This window comes from Scophthalmus maximus, chromosome 22 (assembly GCF_022379125.1).
Source record: "Scophthalmus maximus strain ysfricsl-2021 chromosome 22, ASM2237912v1, whole genome shotgun sequence".
Taxonomy (NCBI): domain Eukaryota; kingdom Metazoa; phylum Chordata; class Actinopteri; order Pleuronectiformes; family Scophthalmidae; genus Scophthalmus; species Scophthalmus maximus.
The window spans coordinates 7595001-7610427 of NC_061536.1; the positions used below are offsets into that span (position 1 = coordinate 7595001).

The 15427-nt window shown below is 41.0% G+C and overlaps 1 protein-coding gene and 1 long non-coding RNA gene across 2 annotated transcripts in view; one reads left to right on the forward strand and one right to left on the reverse strand.

Moving 5' to 3' along the window:
• The window catches only part of LOC118292071 (zinc finger protein 516-like), a 17791-nt gene extending 2526 nt beyond the window's left edge, over positions 1 to 15265 (forward strand). Inside the window, exons 2-5 of the mRNA XM_035620731.2 lie at positions 7177 to 8697; positions 9457 to 10752; positions 10880 to 10944; positions 12582 to 15265. Of these exons, the coding sequence (XP_035476624.2) occupies positions 7368 to 8697; positions 9457 to 10752; positions 10880 to 10944; positions 12582 to 12632 (2742 nt within the window). The 5' untranslated portion in view covers positions 7177 to 7367 and the 3' untranslated portion in view covers positions 12633 to 15265. The remainder of the gene's footprint in view (positions 1 to 7176; positions 8698 to 9456; positions 10753 to 10879; positions 10945 to 12581) is intronic.
• Positions 1 to 15427, reverse strand: part of LOC118292075 — a 57573-nt gene that overhangs the window by 27112 nt on the left and 15034 nt on the right. The window lies entirely within an intron of this gene.

Sequence of the window (15427 nt, forward strand, 5' to 3'; positions counted from 1 at the left end):
AGTGCGCTTGCTCTCCTTTGATGTTATTACCTAACAGCGGAGCATACAGATGGACCACGTACTGGCCTTTGTCTCACGTTAACATATGCTAGCTGTCGCTCCCATGTTGACTCTCTCTGTATGGGGTGTGTTGTTCGAGGTACCTGGACCTTAAGGCCCAAAACTATGTAGCAAGCACTAAGTAACAACATGTAAACAGATGGGAATGAAAGACCTTTTCATCTATTAAAATAGATTAGGCTAGTTGCTTGTATCATGTTGAGGAAAGAAAAATAACTTTAATCGAACTGAAACAAGTAGTTGATCTGTCGTAATGAAAATAATAATTAGTCGCAGCCTTAGATCTAAGGCATATCAAGATGGATATATCAAGGATATATCCTTTCAAAATAGAAGTAATCAGAGCACATCCCAAATAGGATTTGGGGCGAAATGTGGAAATGGCAATCACTGTAGTAACTACTTTAATGTCCCTGATTTTTCAAATAGTACTTGTTTTTATAAAGGGTAGTCTAGTCCAATGAAATTGCAGTGTTTATATTACGAAAGTGTGGCATTCGTCGCTCTTCAGTGTGCGAAATTTCTTCATTAACATCTCACCTATCAAAATGAAATGTTTCTGTGAGCGAGTATTGAATGGACTGAAAAGATTCCAAGTTTTTTGTGATGAATGAGGGGGGACGGAAAAAAAGAGAGAACTTGCCCTTTAAGTCTCTGTTGGAGGAACTGTAGTGCAAACACTGACAAAATGTCCAGATGGAAGATGGGAGGGATGAGTAAGGCGTTCACAGATCCCTTCTGTTTGGCCCCATTGAGGCAAAGGGAGACGAGATTGGATGGGTCTGAGGGAGTCGGGTTTCTATCGGCCCATTCTACTCCAAAGAAGCGGTGGTGTAAAAGATGCAATACCCCTAAGGAAACCTAATCCAGACCCTGCTGCCAGCTGTCATTCTTTTGCCGCAGGGTAAAATCACTAAGCAGGTATCGCCTTACCCCTCCCCAATCCTTACCTTAATCATAGCAGGTTATGGGAAGGAGAATTACAATTTTGATCTAAAACACTGATAAAGATCCACATTATAAATCACAAAAACCACAGAGCCTTAGGTTAGATCAATTAAAAAAAATTCTGGTTGTGGTTGTGAGGTTTTGTTGCAGGATTATCAAAATTTTAGGTTTGGCATTTGGCTAATGTCTTATCTAAACCAGAGAGGAGACATGTAAACACTCCAGTCTCTAGTATAAACACTCATGGGGGATATTATGCTATTTTAACTTTGACTCTTAAACATAAGATAATAATGTTTTGAGACCACAGTAAGATATATCTGCTATCAAGTAACTTTATCACAACAGTCTAAAGTAATCAAGATAAAAGGGGAGTAAAATGTATAAGGTTCTGCTCAGTTATTTCTATTTTTAATACTGTATTGTCCAAATCAAAAAGGGGTTTGACTCAAACTAAAGGTTACATTAGGAATTTAATCTTAAAATTGTTTTATCGAAGATTAATCACACTTGACTGTTAGAGCACTCCAAGTCTCGTTCTCTGGATCAGAGAAATATTTAGAACAGAAACAACCCGTCGATTTACTGAATTGCCAATGAGCAGAAAAATAATTAGCAACTATTTTTTTAATCTGCTAATTATTGGAGCCATTTTCCAAGCAAAACATTCCCTATTTCCAGCTTCTCTCTTGTCCGACTTTGATGCTTTTCTTTGTCTTAGACTTTGGACTATTAATTAGACATTTCTAACATTTTATGACAGCCGAGTCCATAATGGAAATCAAAAGTTGCAGTCAAAGTGAGAAACACTCTTCGCTCGTGTCAAAAAAAATCTTTTTCGAACTCCACATTAAAAACATGGGGACGCGTCTAGAGTAACATGAATATTGCTTTAACTGATGCGGTAAATTTAATCAGTGTTAATTTGTTAATGTTTTCCTCTGAATGCATTGGCCAGAGTGATCTGTGGAAATCAAAGACATTGTTTACATGTTCACCTGTCAAAGGTAGTAGACAGACAGCAGCATGATAGAGACACATAAAGAGAGACATAAAGAGAGACAGAGCGAGTCTGAGCTGACCTTGCCATGATAATCTAATCCCTGTCGAGAGTGCTTTTTTTAGAGAGCAAGTTAATGCCAGCAGATTATACTCCAGTGTCTCCAACACTAGCCAATCCACACTGAAAAGAGAGTAAGGTCCCCACTGGATCCTCAGGCCTACCAGAGCAAAAATAACTGAACCTCGGTAACAGGAGGCAAAATGACCAGAGCGATTTGAAAACATCTTTAGAGATCACATCCTCTTTCTTCATCTTTGCCTTTCTGCTTTCAGCGGCGTTGTTTCTGACACCTGCGTTAGTTTGGGTTCACATTAGACACCATGTGTTATTTCACAGAGAAACGCTCTCACGTTTCAAAACAGGTAAAACCTCCCTCTTGAGCTCTGTGTCGATAATGTCCCTTCCCTGTGTGCGCTTCATTGCACTGAGGGGCAAGCACGATGAAAAAGACCACTCATCGAGCAGCTCATCTCATGCTATGAGGAGTAATCCCTGTACATGTTGTGTAACTGAGTGGTGAGTTGGACAAGGAGGGGGATGGGCTCCGATGTGGTGCGCAAGTTTGTCCGTGCTTGTGACAGTTGAGCTCATGGCTGTCTAATCTCTTAGGTACATTAGGCTGTTTGCCCACAGTCGTGTGCGGCTCCACTGTTTTTCGCGCAATTAAGTCATTCGAGGAACGCCGCCGAACGCCGTCTTTGAGTTATGTGTACATTGTGCATCGGTGCCAGGCTGCATTGAGGAATATTGGTATGCGCCAGTGATCCACAAGTCATTGTGTGCTCATCATGCCAACATGTATAACACTGAACAGTGTGTTTTATACAAGGGAAAGTGGGCCAGGTTGTTTGGGTGTGATAAGAGTGAAACCTTTATGTGTGGTTCACTTTCTTTTTCCTCTGCTCTAACATGGTTGTTCAGTCAACAAATGGTATTGTTTGGACGGCTGATATTGTATGAAGCTTATTTTGCTCAACGCAAGGTGAATTGGACTCAAGATGTGTTGCTGGATAGTCATCGAACATGCCGCCTCAAACACTGCATTTCGACTCCAGTACATCTGGAAGGAGTCATTTCAAACTGCCACAGCAGTAAATCAACAAAAAAAAAAATGCATATTCAGCATACACTAAGCTGTTTTGGAGCAAGGGAGGCGATAAGAATCCATTTCCTCCCCGTTGCTTGTGTCACAGTTCTGTACAGGTGCTCAATATGGCCGACTGTGTGGTCTTTGACTTTTATTTCAAAACAGAATATTTCCTCTGGCAAACTATGCATTTTTAGTGATTGATTCTGAAAGAGTTAATTTTAGATCTGCGTTTTGTGCACTGCAAATATGACATTTTACATTGACAAGCACATTCTGAGAGGCTTTCTGTCAAACTAAGGAAGGTTACAGAGATTTGATTTCAAAGTATTTTTGAGAGCAATTAAACACCATTTGTTTTGCTTTATTTAATTAATTTTTTTAAGTGCAACATGTACATGTTTAGCTTCACTTTTTTTTATTTTTGCTGTCACATTGTTGAACAAGCAGAAAGTTCAAAATGATGAAGATTTCAATGTATTAACCACAACTGACACAAAAATGTGGACACTTTGAAATGCACCTCACAGTGAGTGGGGGATAATTAAGTCCTCAAAGGGAAAGCATTTACAATATTTGGCAATTAGGCAATATATATTATATTAGGCAATATATTGCCTAATAACTGTGACCAGCAAAATGTACAAAATGAGTCAGGAATAATCTTTTTACGTTCGTCTTCAATATCCTGTTGAATATTTTCTTTGGAACACATCTTTACAATAATTTTATATATTTCTACACATTTTATGAAATTATGTAATAGCTGGCACAATGTTCTTTTGTGCATGAATGCATTGACAGTGGCCACAGCAGACACATTTTTTAGATTTACAGCTGGAGGGATGGCTTGAAGATTAAGAAATAAGACATACGTCTTAACAATCATGGAAAACAGCCGCTTACATTTAGACTACATTGACAGCAAAGAAAACTCTCTCAATCTGTGCATCAGTTTTGTTTTATGCTCCGGTTGTGTTTGCAGTCGCTGGCTGACAGGATTATTGGGTACAAAACAGTAGATGTGAGGCTTAGCGAGTGACTATGGCTTTGAACACAAGCATAAGGACAGTCACATGCTATCTCCAGTCAGGGGTATGTTGGCACAGGTTTGTGGCTGGTTGTTGAGAATATTTGGATGACTTCAGCACATACACACACACACACACACACACACACACTCACACAGGCACATATGCATACACACATACTTCTGTGATTACAGAATTTTGCAGACATTAGCTGCAAGTGTGTATTTCCTTTTTTTCTTATTTAATTTTGGCTTGTATGATGCTACAGGAATCACTAGTTCTATTTCCAGTCCCCCAGCAGGAAATTACACCCTCATTTTTGGTGCAGCGAGCGACCAGGCACACAAGCAGTGCAACACACCAACAGCGGATATTTTGATTCAAGAACACGCACAAGCACACACACACACACACACACACACACACACACACACACACACACACACACACACACACACACACACACACACACACACACACACACACACACACACACACACACGCACACGCACACGCACACGCACACGCACACGCACACGCACACATGCACTCAGCATCAGTGCCCTGACCATAGGGAGTTTGTGCTGAGCTGGTTGGGACGTCAGGATGAATCAATGCGAGGACAGCTGACTGGACATGCCTATTCATCTGCCAAAGAAAAGAGAAGAGAAAAAAAGCGAGGGATTCTAAAAGAAATGTGCTAAACCCCTGGAGCAACATGTTTGGCTATCTGCATTACTTTACAGACCCTCCGAAGGGCTTTCAGTGTATACGGGATGAGAGCAGGAGTGTTGAAATAGATTTAGAACAGATAAAAATGAAAAGAAAGCCGGAAGGTTGAAATTATTATTCAAACATTGATTTCTGTTGTGAAAACAGCAAATATGTAAATGGAATTCATGCCCTCAATAATATCTCCACAAATGCAATTTCTAGCATAATTGAGAAAAGTAGGATATTGCAGATACAGATATATAGAACACACTAAGCATGTAGGCTGCTTTGACAAAGGCCTAAGCTCATAATGTAGAGGCGGCTAACTCCACACTGATGGCCCGTTTATTCCCATCTGTTGCCCTCAGCTCTCTGACTTTATCCCCATTGTGTTAACTCATTACATTCGCCTTAACCTTAACCCCTTAATTGCCACCCTCCAGTTTCCCTTGCACATCCTCCCCCTCTTGAAGACAGTGTGCCACATTGCCCATGCACTAATCTGGTGGCGTCTGCCTTCCAAACACCTGCTATGTCCGGAAAAATCTACTCAAAAACTCCTCCTATATTCCAGATCCAGCACCCATTCCAGCGTGAGCGGATCAGCACACATGACCGCAGGCAGCCAGCCAGGCAGGCATGCAGACAGATGCGACCGTGGATGCGCGCACAGATAATTAGACAGACAACCTCATCCCCTGAAAATCATACCAGAGTCAATCTGCCTCTTCTTTTTCCCTAGCCTTTAAGTGTTTGCGCTCCCAGGTTTTCCTCACATTCAAAAACTGACAAGACAAACAAGAGTTGTCCTTTGTCCTGCCTCTTTGCACAGACTTGTGTTCGAAGACAGTGACATGTAGGCCCAGGCCTCTTTGCTTTAACAATAACCCTCTCGACCCCCCAACGAGGGGTGGAGGGCCAGACATGAGGCGATGTGACAGTTCTAGTGCGGCCAACACAATAGCAGGTTTTTCTTTTGACTGCCTGGCCTGCTGACTACACACCACCGATTACTTTCTTTCGCTATTAACAGTCTAACAAATAGTCGTGTTTGCCGGAGGAACATGTTAAACCACATCAGAGGGTGCCCTGTTACTATTTTTTCATGCAGAGTACAACAAATGCTTGTTGGTTTCAGGGTGGTTTTGTTCTGGTTTTAGTCAGATGTCTTGGAATTATCAGAGCCTCTTTTGTCAAGGGTGAGGGAGAAAATGTTAGAGAAGGATTTAAAGCTAATGTTAAACGCACACGGTCATTAGTGACAGCGAGATTAAAGTAAAATGCAGAAGTCGTTACCTTTACCCACATTGCATTTCAGTCCAGAATCAGGCCAGTGTGTGAGTTTCTAAAATGAAGTTTGTTGATAATGTGTTATTGATCGTGAATTAGAGTGGACTGGCCCTCAGGGTTCATCCTGGTCGGCCAGGAATGAATACATCTCTTCATGCTTCACCTCATGCACTCAATTTAGGCATAGGAAACCGAAGGACACACACGCACGTTTAGACACTGACCCGAGCACTAATACGTACAGACAGGCGTCGCTCATCCACTAAAGGGGCAAAGGTCATTCTAAAATCTGTGATGCAAATTGCCTCAGTGGTCCGTCTCTCATGGTGCAGGGATTCTGCTTTTTACCCCTGCTGAGTGAAACTACAGGTCACCAAAGTCTGCGGTCACTCCTGGTGTATTCATAGAGAAATCAGTCTCTACATCTCCAGGAAAGTTCTACGTTCTCTGCAAAAGTTGATAAATGTTGTTTGGCAATTTTCAATAGTTGTCATCTGACTATTCTTTGATTTGGGAGTCTGTAACAGATTTTAATTGTGTGGACGATTAAACAAAGGGATTTTAGTTTGCTGAAATAACTTTATTACGTACTGTAAATCCTTCATTACTGTAGTCTGTGTGGCATTCAGGGTTTTATAAGACAACATGTGAACAAAACCACTTTTATATTTTTAGTTTAAGGCCTTATGTTGATTTCTCTGTGTAATTAAAATTTTAAAGTTGACCTAAGTTATGTGATAGTTCTTTATCACACAAAATATTAAAAGTATTTCAGCCTAAATAACAGTTTATAGGCAATTGGCTCAACTGCTCATACAACCAATATAATAATTTGAATAAACATTATTATTAACACTTTCCTATACTGGTAAGATGGACTATGCAGTGTTAAGGATATTTGATCTGATGAAAAAGATGTAATGTGAATGTTGATTGCAATTTAAATCTGCAAACCTAATAGTAATTTCTTGTTGTATTTTCAGGTTCTCTAGCCAAAACATCTCATTTGATAAAGAAGATATCTTCAAAGATCTGGATGGACAATAAAGCTGTAATGTTGTTTTGCATCTTTTTGATACCTGGATAACTTCTGGAGCATAAACATTGTGTTGTTTGAGGATTTTTTTTTTTTTTTTGCTGTGGTTTTTCACAAACTAGTGCTCCAGGAAAAGCAATGGAGACAGAAGAGAAGGAGGTTGTATCACAAAAACGCACAGCTAATATAAAGGCCGAGGAAGATGTGACCTCTGGACACACCTGTGGGGTGTGTGGTCGCAGCTTTCCTCTCCTCAGCTCTCTCTCCCAGCACATGAGGAGGCACACGAGAGAGAAGCCGTACAAGTGTCCGTACTGTGAGCACCGGACAGCTCAGAAGGGCAGTCTGAAAGCCCACATCCGAAGCCATAAACTGGGCCTATTCAGCCATAATGCCATTGACAAGGAGGGGGACTTAAGTAAGGAGCAGAAAGATAACACAGAGATCCCAGACCCTCCTGAAGTCGTCAGCACCCTGGACAAAGCTCATAATGTCAACGGGAAGGTGAAGAAAAAAGCGACGAAGAAAAAAGTTAAGGGTAAAGATAGGGCAGAGGTTGGTGATGCTGGGTCTTTTACTTGCGCAATTTGTGGCCAGGTTTTCCCTCAGGTACTACTCCTTAAAGCCCACATGAAAAGGCACCGGAGTACCCAGGATCACGGTTGCCGGATATGTGGACGCCGCTTCCGCCAGGCGTGGTTCTTACAAAGTCATATGCGCATTCATCGGGTCAAAGCCCAGTTGCGGGGCGGCAAAAGCAACGATCTGCCTGCCACAATCAATGGAGTTCCCCAGGACCCGGCATCCCTGATAAACGAAGAGTGCCTCTACGAGCTCTGCGCTGGCTGCGGTAACTTCTTCTATGACCGCAAGACCTTGCGAACACACGAGAAGCTGCATAAACTGAACCACAGCCGCACGCAAACACAAAATCCCTCACAAGAAGACCATGAGGCCTCAGAGCTGCAAATTACTAAGAGGCATTTTTTGGAAAGCTTGAACCTCGCATCTGTCGGCGCAAGTCATAAATCTGAGGAAGAGAGCCCGGGCAGGAGAATTCCAGAGCTGGATCCAGTTTGTAGTTACCAGGCGTGGCAGTTGGCCACAAAGGGACGTTTAGTGGAGGCCACAGAGAAATGTCTGGGGTGGGAGGAGAGACTGGCTGATGCTGAGGTGGCATATGACATGGACAAGGGTGAGTATGTTCCCCTGAAGCAGGAGAAGAAGAGGAGGCAGATCGACAACTCCGGCTCCAACATAAAGAAGAAGAAGCGGGACACGGGTCTCGATCACACGTCAAACAGCCTGGCTCATGCTAAAGGGGGCGACAAGAGGATTTGCCAGAAGGATCGTATTCTGCTGAACGGACTTGGTCATGCATTCTATGAAGCGCTGCATAATCATAAGAAGGTGAAAGAAGACCATTGCTCACCTAAACAGACCAACAGCATCAGGGGACAAGAGGAGGGTAAGCCCAACTCACTGCACCACACTACATTATCAGAGCTCGGATTTTTGACTAATTCCTTGAAATTGTGAATCAATTACCAGACTTTGTTTGAGCGGATACTGCTATAAAGATAAACCAACCAGGCCACCAATGTGGAAATGAAAAACTCAGACCCTTTCCCATTGTATTGTGGGAAAGGGAGACCTCTAGTGAATTTATAATTGAATTACAGCAACTGTTATTGTATTTTTCTATTCAAAAAGATTTTCAAAGTTTCCTTCTTTTTTTTTTTACAGTGGCTTCAAATTGATGGACATTTGTATTTTAATTACAAAATGTATATGCTTTGTTATATATATATGTTTTGTTATACATTTTGTTAGATTTAATTGATCTCAAATCTTGCATTTGTGGCAGGTAACACATTATCCCCATCCTTTTGTTTATCTTACATATTTTTGCCTTCAAATAGATTTGTCGTCACTGTTAGGTTTTCTTGGCCGCTTTACCACTCCATAAAGTTTTTAATCAGCGCAAGATAATGGAATGATAAGATAACAATCATGTCTATAATAATCTTTAAAAAATGAATTGATAAGGATGATGTATAGTATAGCACACTATAGATCCATAGTATATGATTAAAAATGTTACCACTTAAAATTGAAAGCTTATGTCCATATCTGCAAAATAAGAATGATTATTGATATACTGATTCTAACACAACACTAACACTATGCCAGTCCTTTTACACTGCTCCTTCTGCTCGTCTTACAGATAAAAAACCCTCCTTCTGCGAGCACTGTGATTTCCACACTGTTGACGCCTCTCTACTCAGGTCTCACCTGCACAAGCACCACCAGGACTTCCGGGGCTCCCAGAGCAAACAGGGCACCGTTATGGACAACATAAGCCAGACTGGTTCCAAAACCTCAAGATACATGGACTACCTCAGAAACAGGAGTGTGCTCCTCAGTCAGCCATACTGGAATCCGTATACGAGTCTCGCTGGCCAGGCATCTGCAGAGTCAAACATTAAAACAGAAAAGTCAACTGTTATAGAGGTCAAAGGGCACGGACATTCGGCCGATGACGCTGACAGTCTTCTCAACCTGTCTTCTTTGCCCTTAAGTGAAGGAGACAGCACTGTTAATTATCCAATAAAAGCAGAGGGCCTGGTGAGACACCAGTGCACATACTGCTCCCACACCACCAACTACCCAGAGGTTCTATGGATCCATCAGCGAGTTGCGCACAGGGTGGACGGTGGCAGCTCCATGGCACCCAAGTGGGCACCGTGCACTAACAATCTCAAGGGTTTAAAGGCAGGCGTCTCCCATTGGAGACGAACGGGGCCCCCTCCATTCCTCGAAGGCAAGGACTGTCCAGCTTTATCTGCCCCAAGAACTCAGCGCACACAGTCCCCAGGCTCCACAACCCCCAGCAGCAAGCACTCGGCAAGTACCCAGCCTCAGTCTAAAACCCAATCAGGTGTCCCCAAGTCCAAGCACCAGTCGAAGGACTCGCGCTCTTCCGATGGGACACATTCCAGCGGGAGGGTGGGATCCCTACCTCAAAAGAAGTCTGGTGGACATAGCCGGGCAGCAGAGGGGGGAAGTAAAGGCTCCAGCGCCCAAGCAACATCGTCAAGCAGCACTGTGCACAACAAGAGTGTCTCCAGTTTCCAGCCAACCAGCAGCCCCAAACACAGAGGCCACAGAGCTGCAGTGGAGGGAAACTTCCCTCAAGAGGGTCTGGGTTTTATGTTGGCCAGGAGTCACAGCGGGACTTCTTCCAGCATGGGTGCAGACAGACTCCATCCACGCAGGCAGTCGTGTGACTCGTCTTCAGGTGTCAAGGGTCCTGATCTGTGTGCTGCCATGAACATGTGGGGGCTACACGGAAGCAAAGCATATTCTGAACCGCTGCTTTTTGCTCAGGGAAAGAGTGAGGGAACAGGAGAAATGCCCATGGAGGTTGATATTTTGAGCCTCCTGAAGAACTACAGCCCCCACGATCTGGCTGCTCTCTATCAGCACTGGGGGTTCGTCGACCCCAGGATTGATCCACAAGGTAAAGAGGAACTTTGTTGTTGATGCTAACGTTGTAATGTTTTTCAAACGAGTCACAGTTTCAAGTGTCTCGACCATTAATAAAACCTGCCAAATGGGATATTTATGTTTAAAATTCTTCTTAACAGCAATGATGACGTTAAATGGAAATTTTGGAAATGAAGTCCATTCCTCCTCTGACGCTTCCAGACAAGTAGGTTTCCCTCTGCAACATTCACTGACAACTATGTGTGTACGTTTGGATTCAAAGCACAAATTTGTGACTAAAAACAGTCCCTCAATCCTTCAACTTAAAACATGAATCAACATTAAATAAAGTTGATCAATTAAATGTGTATTACAGGGGATATTCACTTACTCTAAACATAAAATTAAAATAAAGGCCTGCTTTACTGCTGACTTCATTGATGTGATGAAAAATGTAAACATTAATATTTTAGATATAGTCACCGAGTGTCAGTTTTCACTCGTGGCATAAATTGTGCCTTACTCACAGTTTGAACTAATATATAAAACTTAACATCACTCAACTGCAAACCTGATCCATCACCTCACTTTGTAAACTTAAGAACGACATTAAAGTGTCATCCCTCACTATTGTGCAGAGTCTGTCTCCGCCAACTGTGTGTACCTGCTCTCTTGTTTGTACTTTGTGTCGGAGAAGTCTGTCACTTTGGTGCACACGTGCGTCTGCGCATTTTCATGTGTTAGCATGCCTGCCTGTCATCTTCCACAACCTGGCTGTCTCTTCCTTCTCACTTTTGTGAGAGGCGCTGACAAGGACGAGGCAAACAAATAAAAAATAAAACGCTGTTGTCCCCCTCAGGGTAAAGCTCGCCCAGCATCTCCATATGGTGTGTCATCAGCCTGTCAGTCAGGCCTACCCCGACGCTACCTACAACTGTTCTTTCCATCTCCTCCTTTCCCCCCTAGAGTATTGTGTGGGCAACATTTTAAACACAGGAGATTGGCAACATCTCAGTCGGTAGGGGTGAGGAATCACAAATCAGATGAAACTAATATGGAGAACACTGTGGCTGATATTAAACAGTATCATGGGATCAAGAAATTTTTTGCTAGACGAGCTACAATGCCCACGTTTCTCATGTCTCTTCTGGTCTTACAACTTTGAGTATTTTAAAAAGTTACCAGCATCACTCTGTCCATTATAATTCTCTTGTTCAGAGACATGAAGCATCTTTATGTGCAACTCTACATTAGCAAGAACTTTTAGGTTAATTAATGCAGCAGCTACTGCATAAAGTTTCGTAGTGTGGCAGAATCATATCACCAGCAGCTAGATTATCACTGTAGTTAAGTGGTTTACACGTACTGTGTACATGGAAATTGGCTAAACTGATTTAAATTGTTTTTCATTATCGTTTTAAAACAAAATGTCTTCAACCTTCATTGACTTAAAATATTATTTAAATCAATGTGCCCAAATATACCAATAATAACCATATCTATGTCTATATCAACATTTTAAATTCAAACTAAAGCTTGAGATTTTGGAGAGAAAACCTTCAACTGACATCCTGAATTGAAAACAAGCTGCTCGTTTAAAAAAACAATCTTTAAAAAGCCCCTCACCATTAATAATATCTGTGTCTCAAAGCTATCCAGATTTGTAACATCTCACTTGAACACATACATGGAGTATGTACGTGGAGAATATTAACCAAATAAATGCTTGATTTATGTTTAAGATGTTTTCCAGCATGGTTTTGCACTTGTAGCTCATTTATTCATAGCTGGTTAATGTGAATGCAAAGTATTTTTTAAATACACATTCTTAAATCGGTACATCTCTCACATTGTGTCCTGCAGGCGAACAGCCGCTCCACTTCATCCTCAGGGTCTCTTCATAGAGGAACGTGAAGACACATCATGTTCCTGACGGCTTCCAGCTTACATGACACTAACTGCAGAACAAAGAGGACTGTTGTTGTTTAAAGGAACCAGCCATAACTCCTACAGGACAGGGGAACCAGATAATCCACAATATACTGTATGCAAAGCAATGAGGTGGACTCTTGATTTTTTTTGTCATAGTGTATGGCTGTTTTATTTGAAGTGTTAGGCATGCCTTTCTTTTTATATATAGATATATTAGTTATCGAAACACCCAGGTGGAAATGAACAGAGAAGCTACATTTACAAGGATTAATAAAAGGCCCAAACACGAAACAATCTAAAATATCAAATCTTACAAATAAAGATGCTAAAAACATTCACAATTATAAAGATGTTTGCTATGCTTGGAATGTTTCAGTGTTATGTTCTTTATGAAGCTTTTTTTTGTAATTGTCTCAATATTCAGAATATGCAACACGGCAATTAAATTATAAATAAAATTCCTGGTACAATAATGTCACATAACAGTTTTAAGCCCACATTAACACAATTCTGTTCAGTATCATGACGGTAAATTCAAAAAAGGTGCTCAGTCTCAGTAGATTTCTTTTCAGTCACAGTGAAACCCAGCAGAGGAATCTCTCCCACAGTTTAACTAACACAACGTCGCCATCCCACTGCACGCAGCAGCTTAATTAGAGCTAAATCTGACCTGAATCCAGGCTGCTCACCATCACACACACGGAATTATCACTCTGAAACTGAATGTTGTGATCAAATTGTTCTGCAGGCCACGATCTGATGTGGTGAACTGGCTTCATACTCAAAAAGCTCAACCTCACTAAAATGACTATTCACCTTATTTTGGACACGTACCATAAACATATATTTTATATATTTTTTATGACAACAAACTGACACTAAATCAGTATCAAATTTTGTTAGAATTTGATCCTTTTTTTTGATCATCATGGCCTTTATCATTTAATTTACATGTACACATGCTGTAAGAAAACCAGAGAACGCATGATTAAATTGGTGGCCATTTTTGTTTGTGGCAAAACTTAATCGGTGAGCGATGAAAAGGGGTTTCCTGAATCCTATAATTCTCCGTGCTCAAATCTGTCCTTTGTCTCCAATCAGGAAAATAGTATAAACATCTACACTTGAGTTCAGTTACTTTTATTTGTCCCAGATGGAAAACAACAACACAAGTTACAGGAAAACAAGAACAAAAGCACATGAATGTTTCCTGTGCATACAACACATAACACAACAAAGACTCAAAACTATTTATTAATTACTAAATGACGAGCAAATTAAGCAGATTTCTTGCACGGGGGAACAAATGCATTTTTTACTCCTATTGCACTTAACTCAGGGTAGATATCAATAAATGACTTGTAAAACTAAGAGATCATTACCCTATCAAAACATTTAAGGAAAGCTGTCCATGCTTAGGGACGGCATCCGAATTAGCATCACATTTCAGGTCCTTTCAATGACTATTCCAAGATATTTGTTCTGTTCTACAAATCCAATGCCAATTCCTTTGTCTGAGGTTGTGGACGATCTTTTAAAAATCAATAGCCATATCTTTGGTCTTTGTGGCACTTTAATCGGAGGAAGGCCTCATTACACCAATTCACAAACTCGTCAACCATCACCGGCCCACGATTCATCTTCATGGAGGCTGACGAGAACTGTATCATCAGCAGATTTCAGAATGTGCCTATCCCCCCCACGCCTGCTTCTACAGTCATTGGTGTAAAGAATGTACAGCCAGGGGGACGGGACACAACCCTGAGGAGAGCCACTTGTTCCACATTGTTGTAGTTATGTAGCATTTTAACGCTGTGATTTTTTTTTTTAAACTAGAGACTGTAGCAATACTTTCTACTGCCAGTTGAGCGATTGAAAAACGACAGTTTTAAAATACTTTTTTTGAAATCACCTCATTCTCAATTTGTGTGTTTTCTGTTTGCAGATTTGTTTAGCGTGTTTATATTTTAGTTCTACTCACTCATGTGTATTCATGTCCCATAGAGAAATAGTCGAAAATGCATTTCGACAGAAAGCCATCATGTTATGGATTCTTGGGAGATCTTGAGAATACATAATTTATTATTGGAGTAATTAACTCTTGACTTGTGTGGAAAAGGTTGTTTTGATTAATATTGTAAATGATAGTTTTATTTAATGGTATTTTTGTTTAATAAGAGTGGTATTTAACACTCCTCGGTACTTGATATTTGTAGTAACAACAGAAAATTTAAAAAAAATGTTTTGTTTGCAGCATCAGCAGGGAGCGATGATCCTGCAGCAGGTGTTATTATATTTTTTGCAACGGTCGTCTGTAAAGAGGCTGCTGCAGACAGTTTGGCAGGGGAAGAGTCACAGGAAACCACGAGACCGTGAAGTTTTATGCAAGCCTGAACTTTTCCGTGGGACAAAAGCTTAAAGTTGAGCTTCCACTGGGTTCGTTTTTTGTGACTATGTAAACATGTTTCATAGTTGATAACGATGTTGGTATCAGAATTTATATTTTCACCAGTTCTACGTCTGTCTGTAAAATTATTCAAATAAAGATGGTTAATTCTTCATTTGTGATTTTTCAATACACACACTTCTTATGTCTTCTTTCTTCTGTCTATCTGTGACATAATGCATTACCCTCACCCTCAAACTAGCCCTGATCTAAACTTAATTCTCTCCTGTACCATTAAACCAAGTCTTAACCCCCATAATGTCCCTGTAAGGTTTGATAGTGATACTAGTACACAAACAGATTCTGATTTGACTTCCTTTAAATAAATATA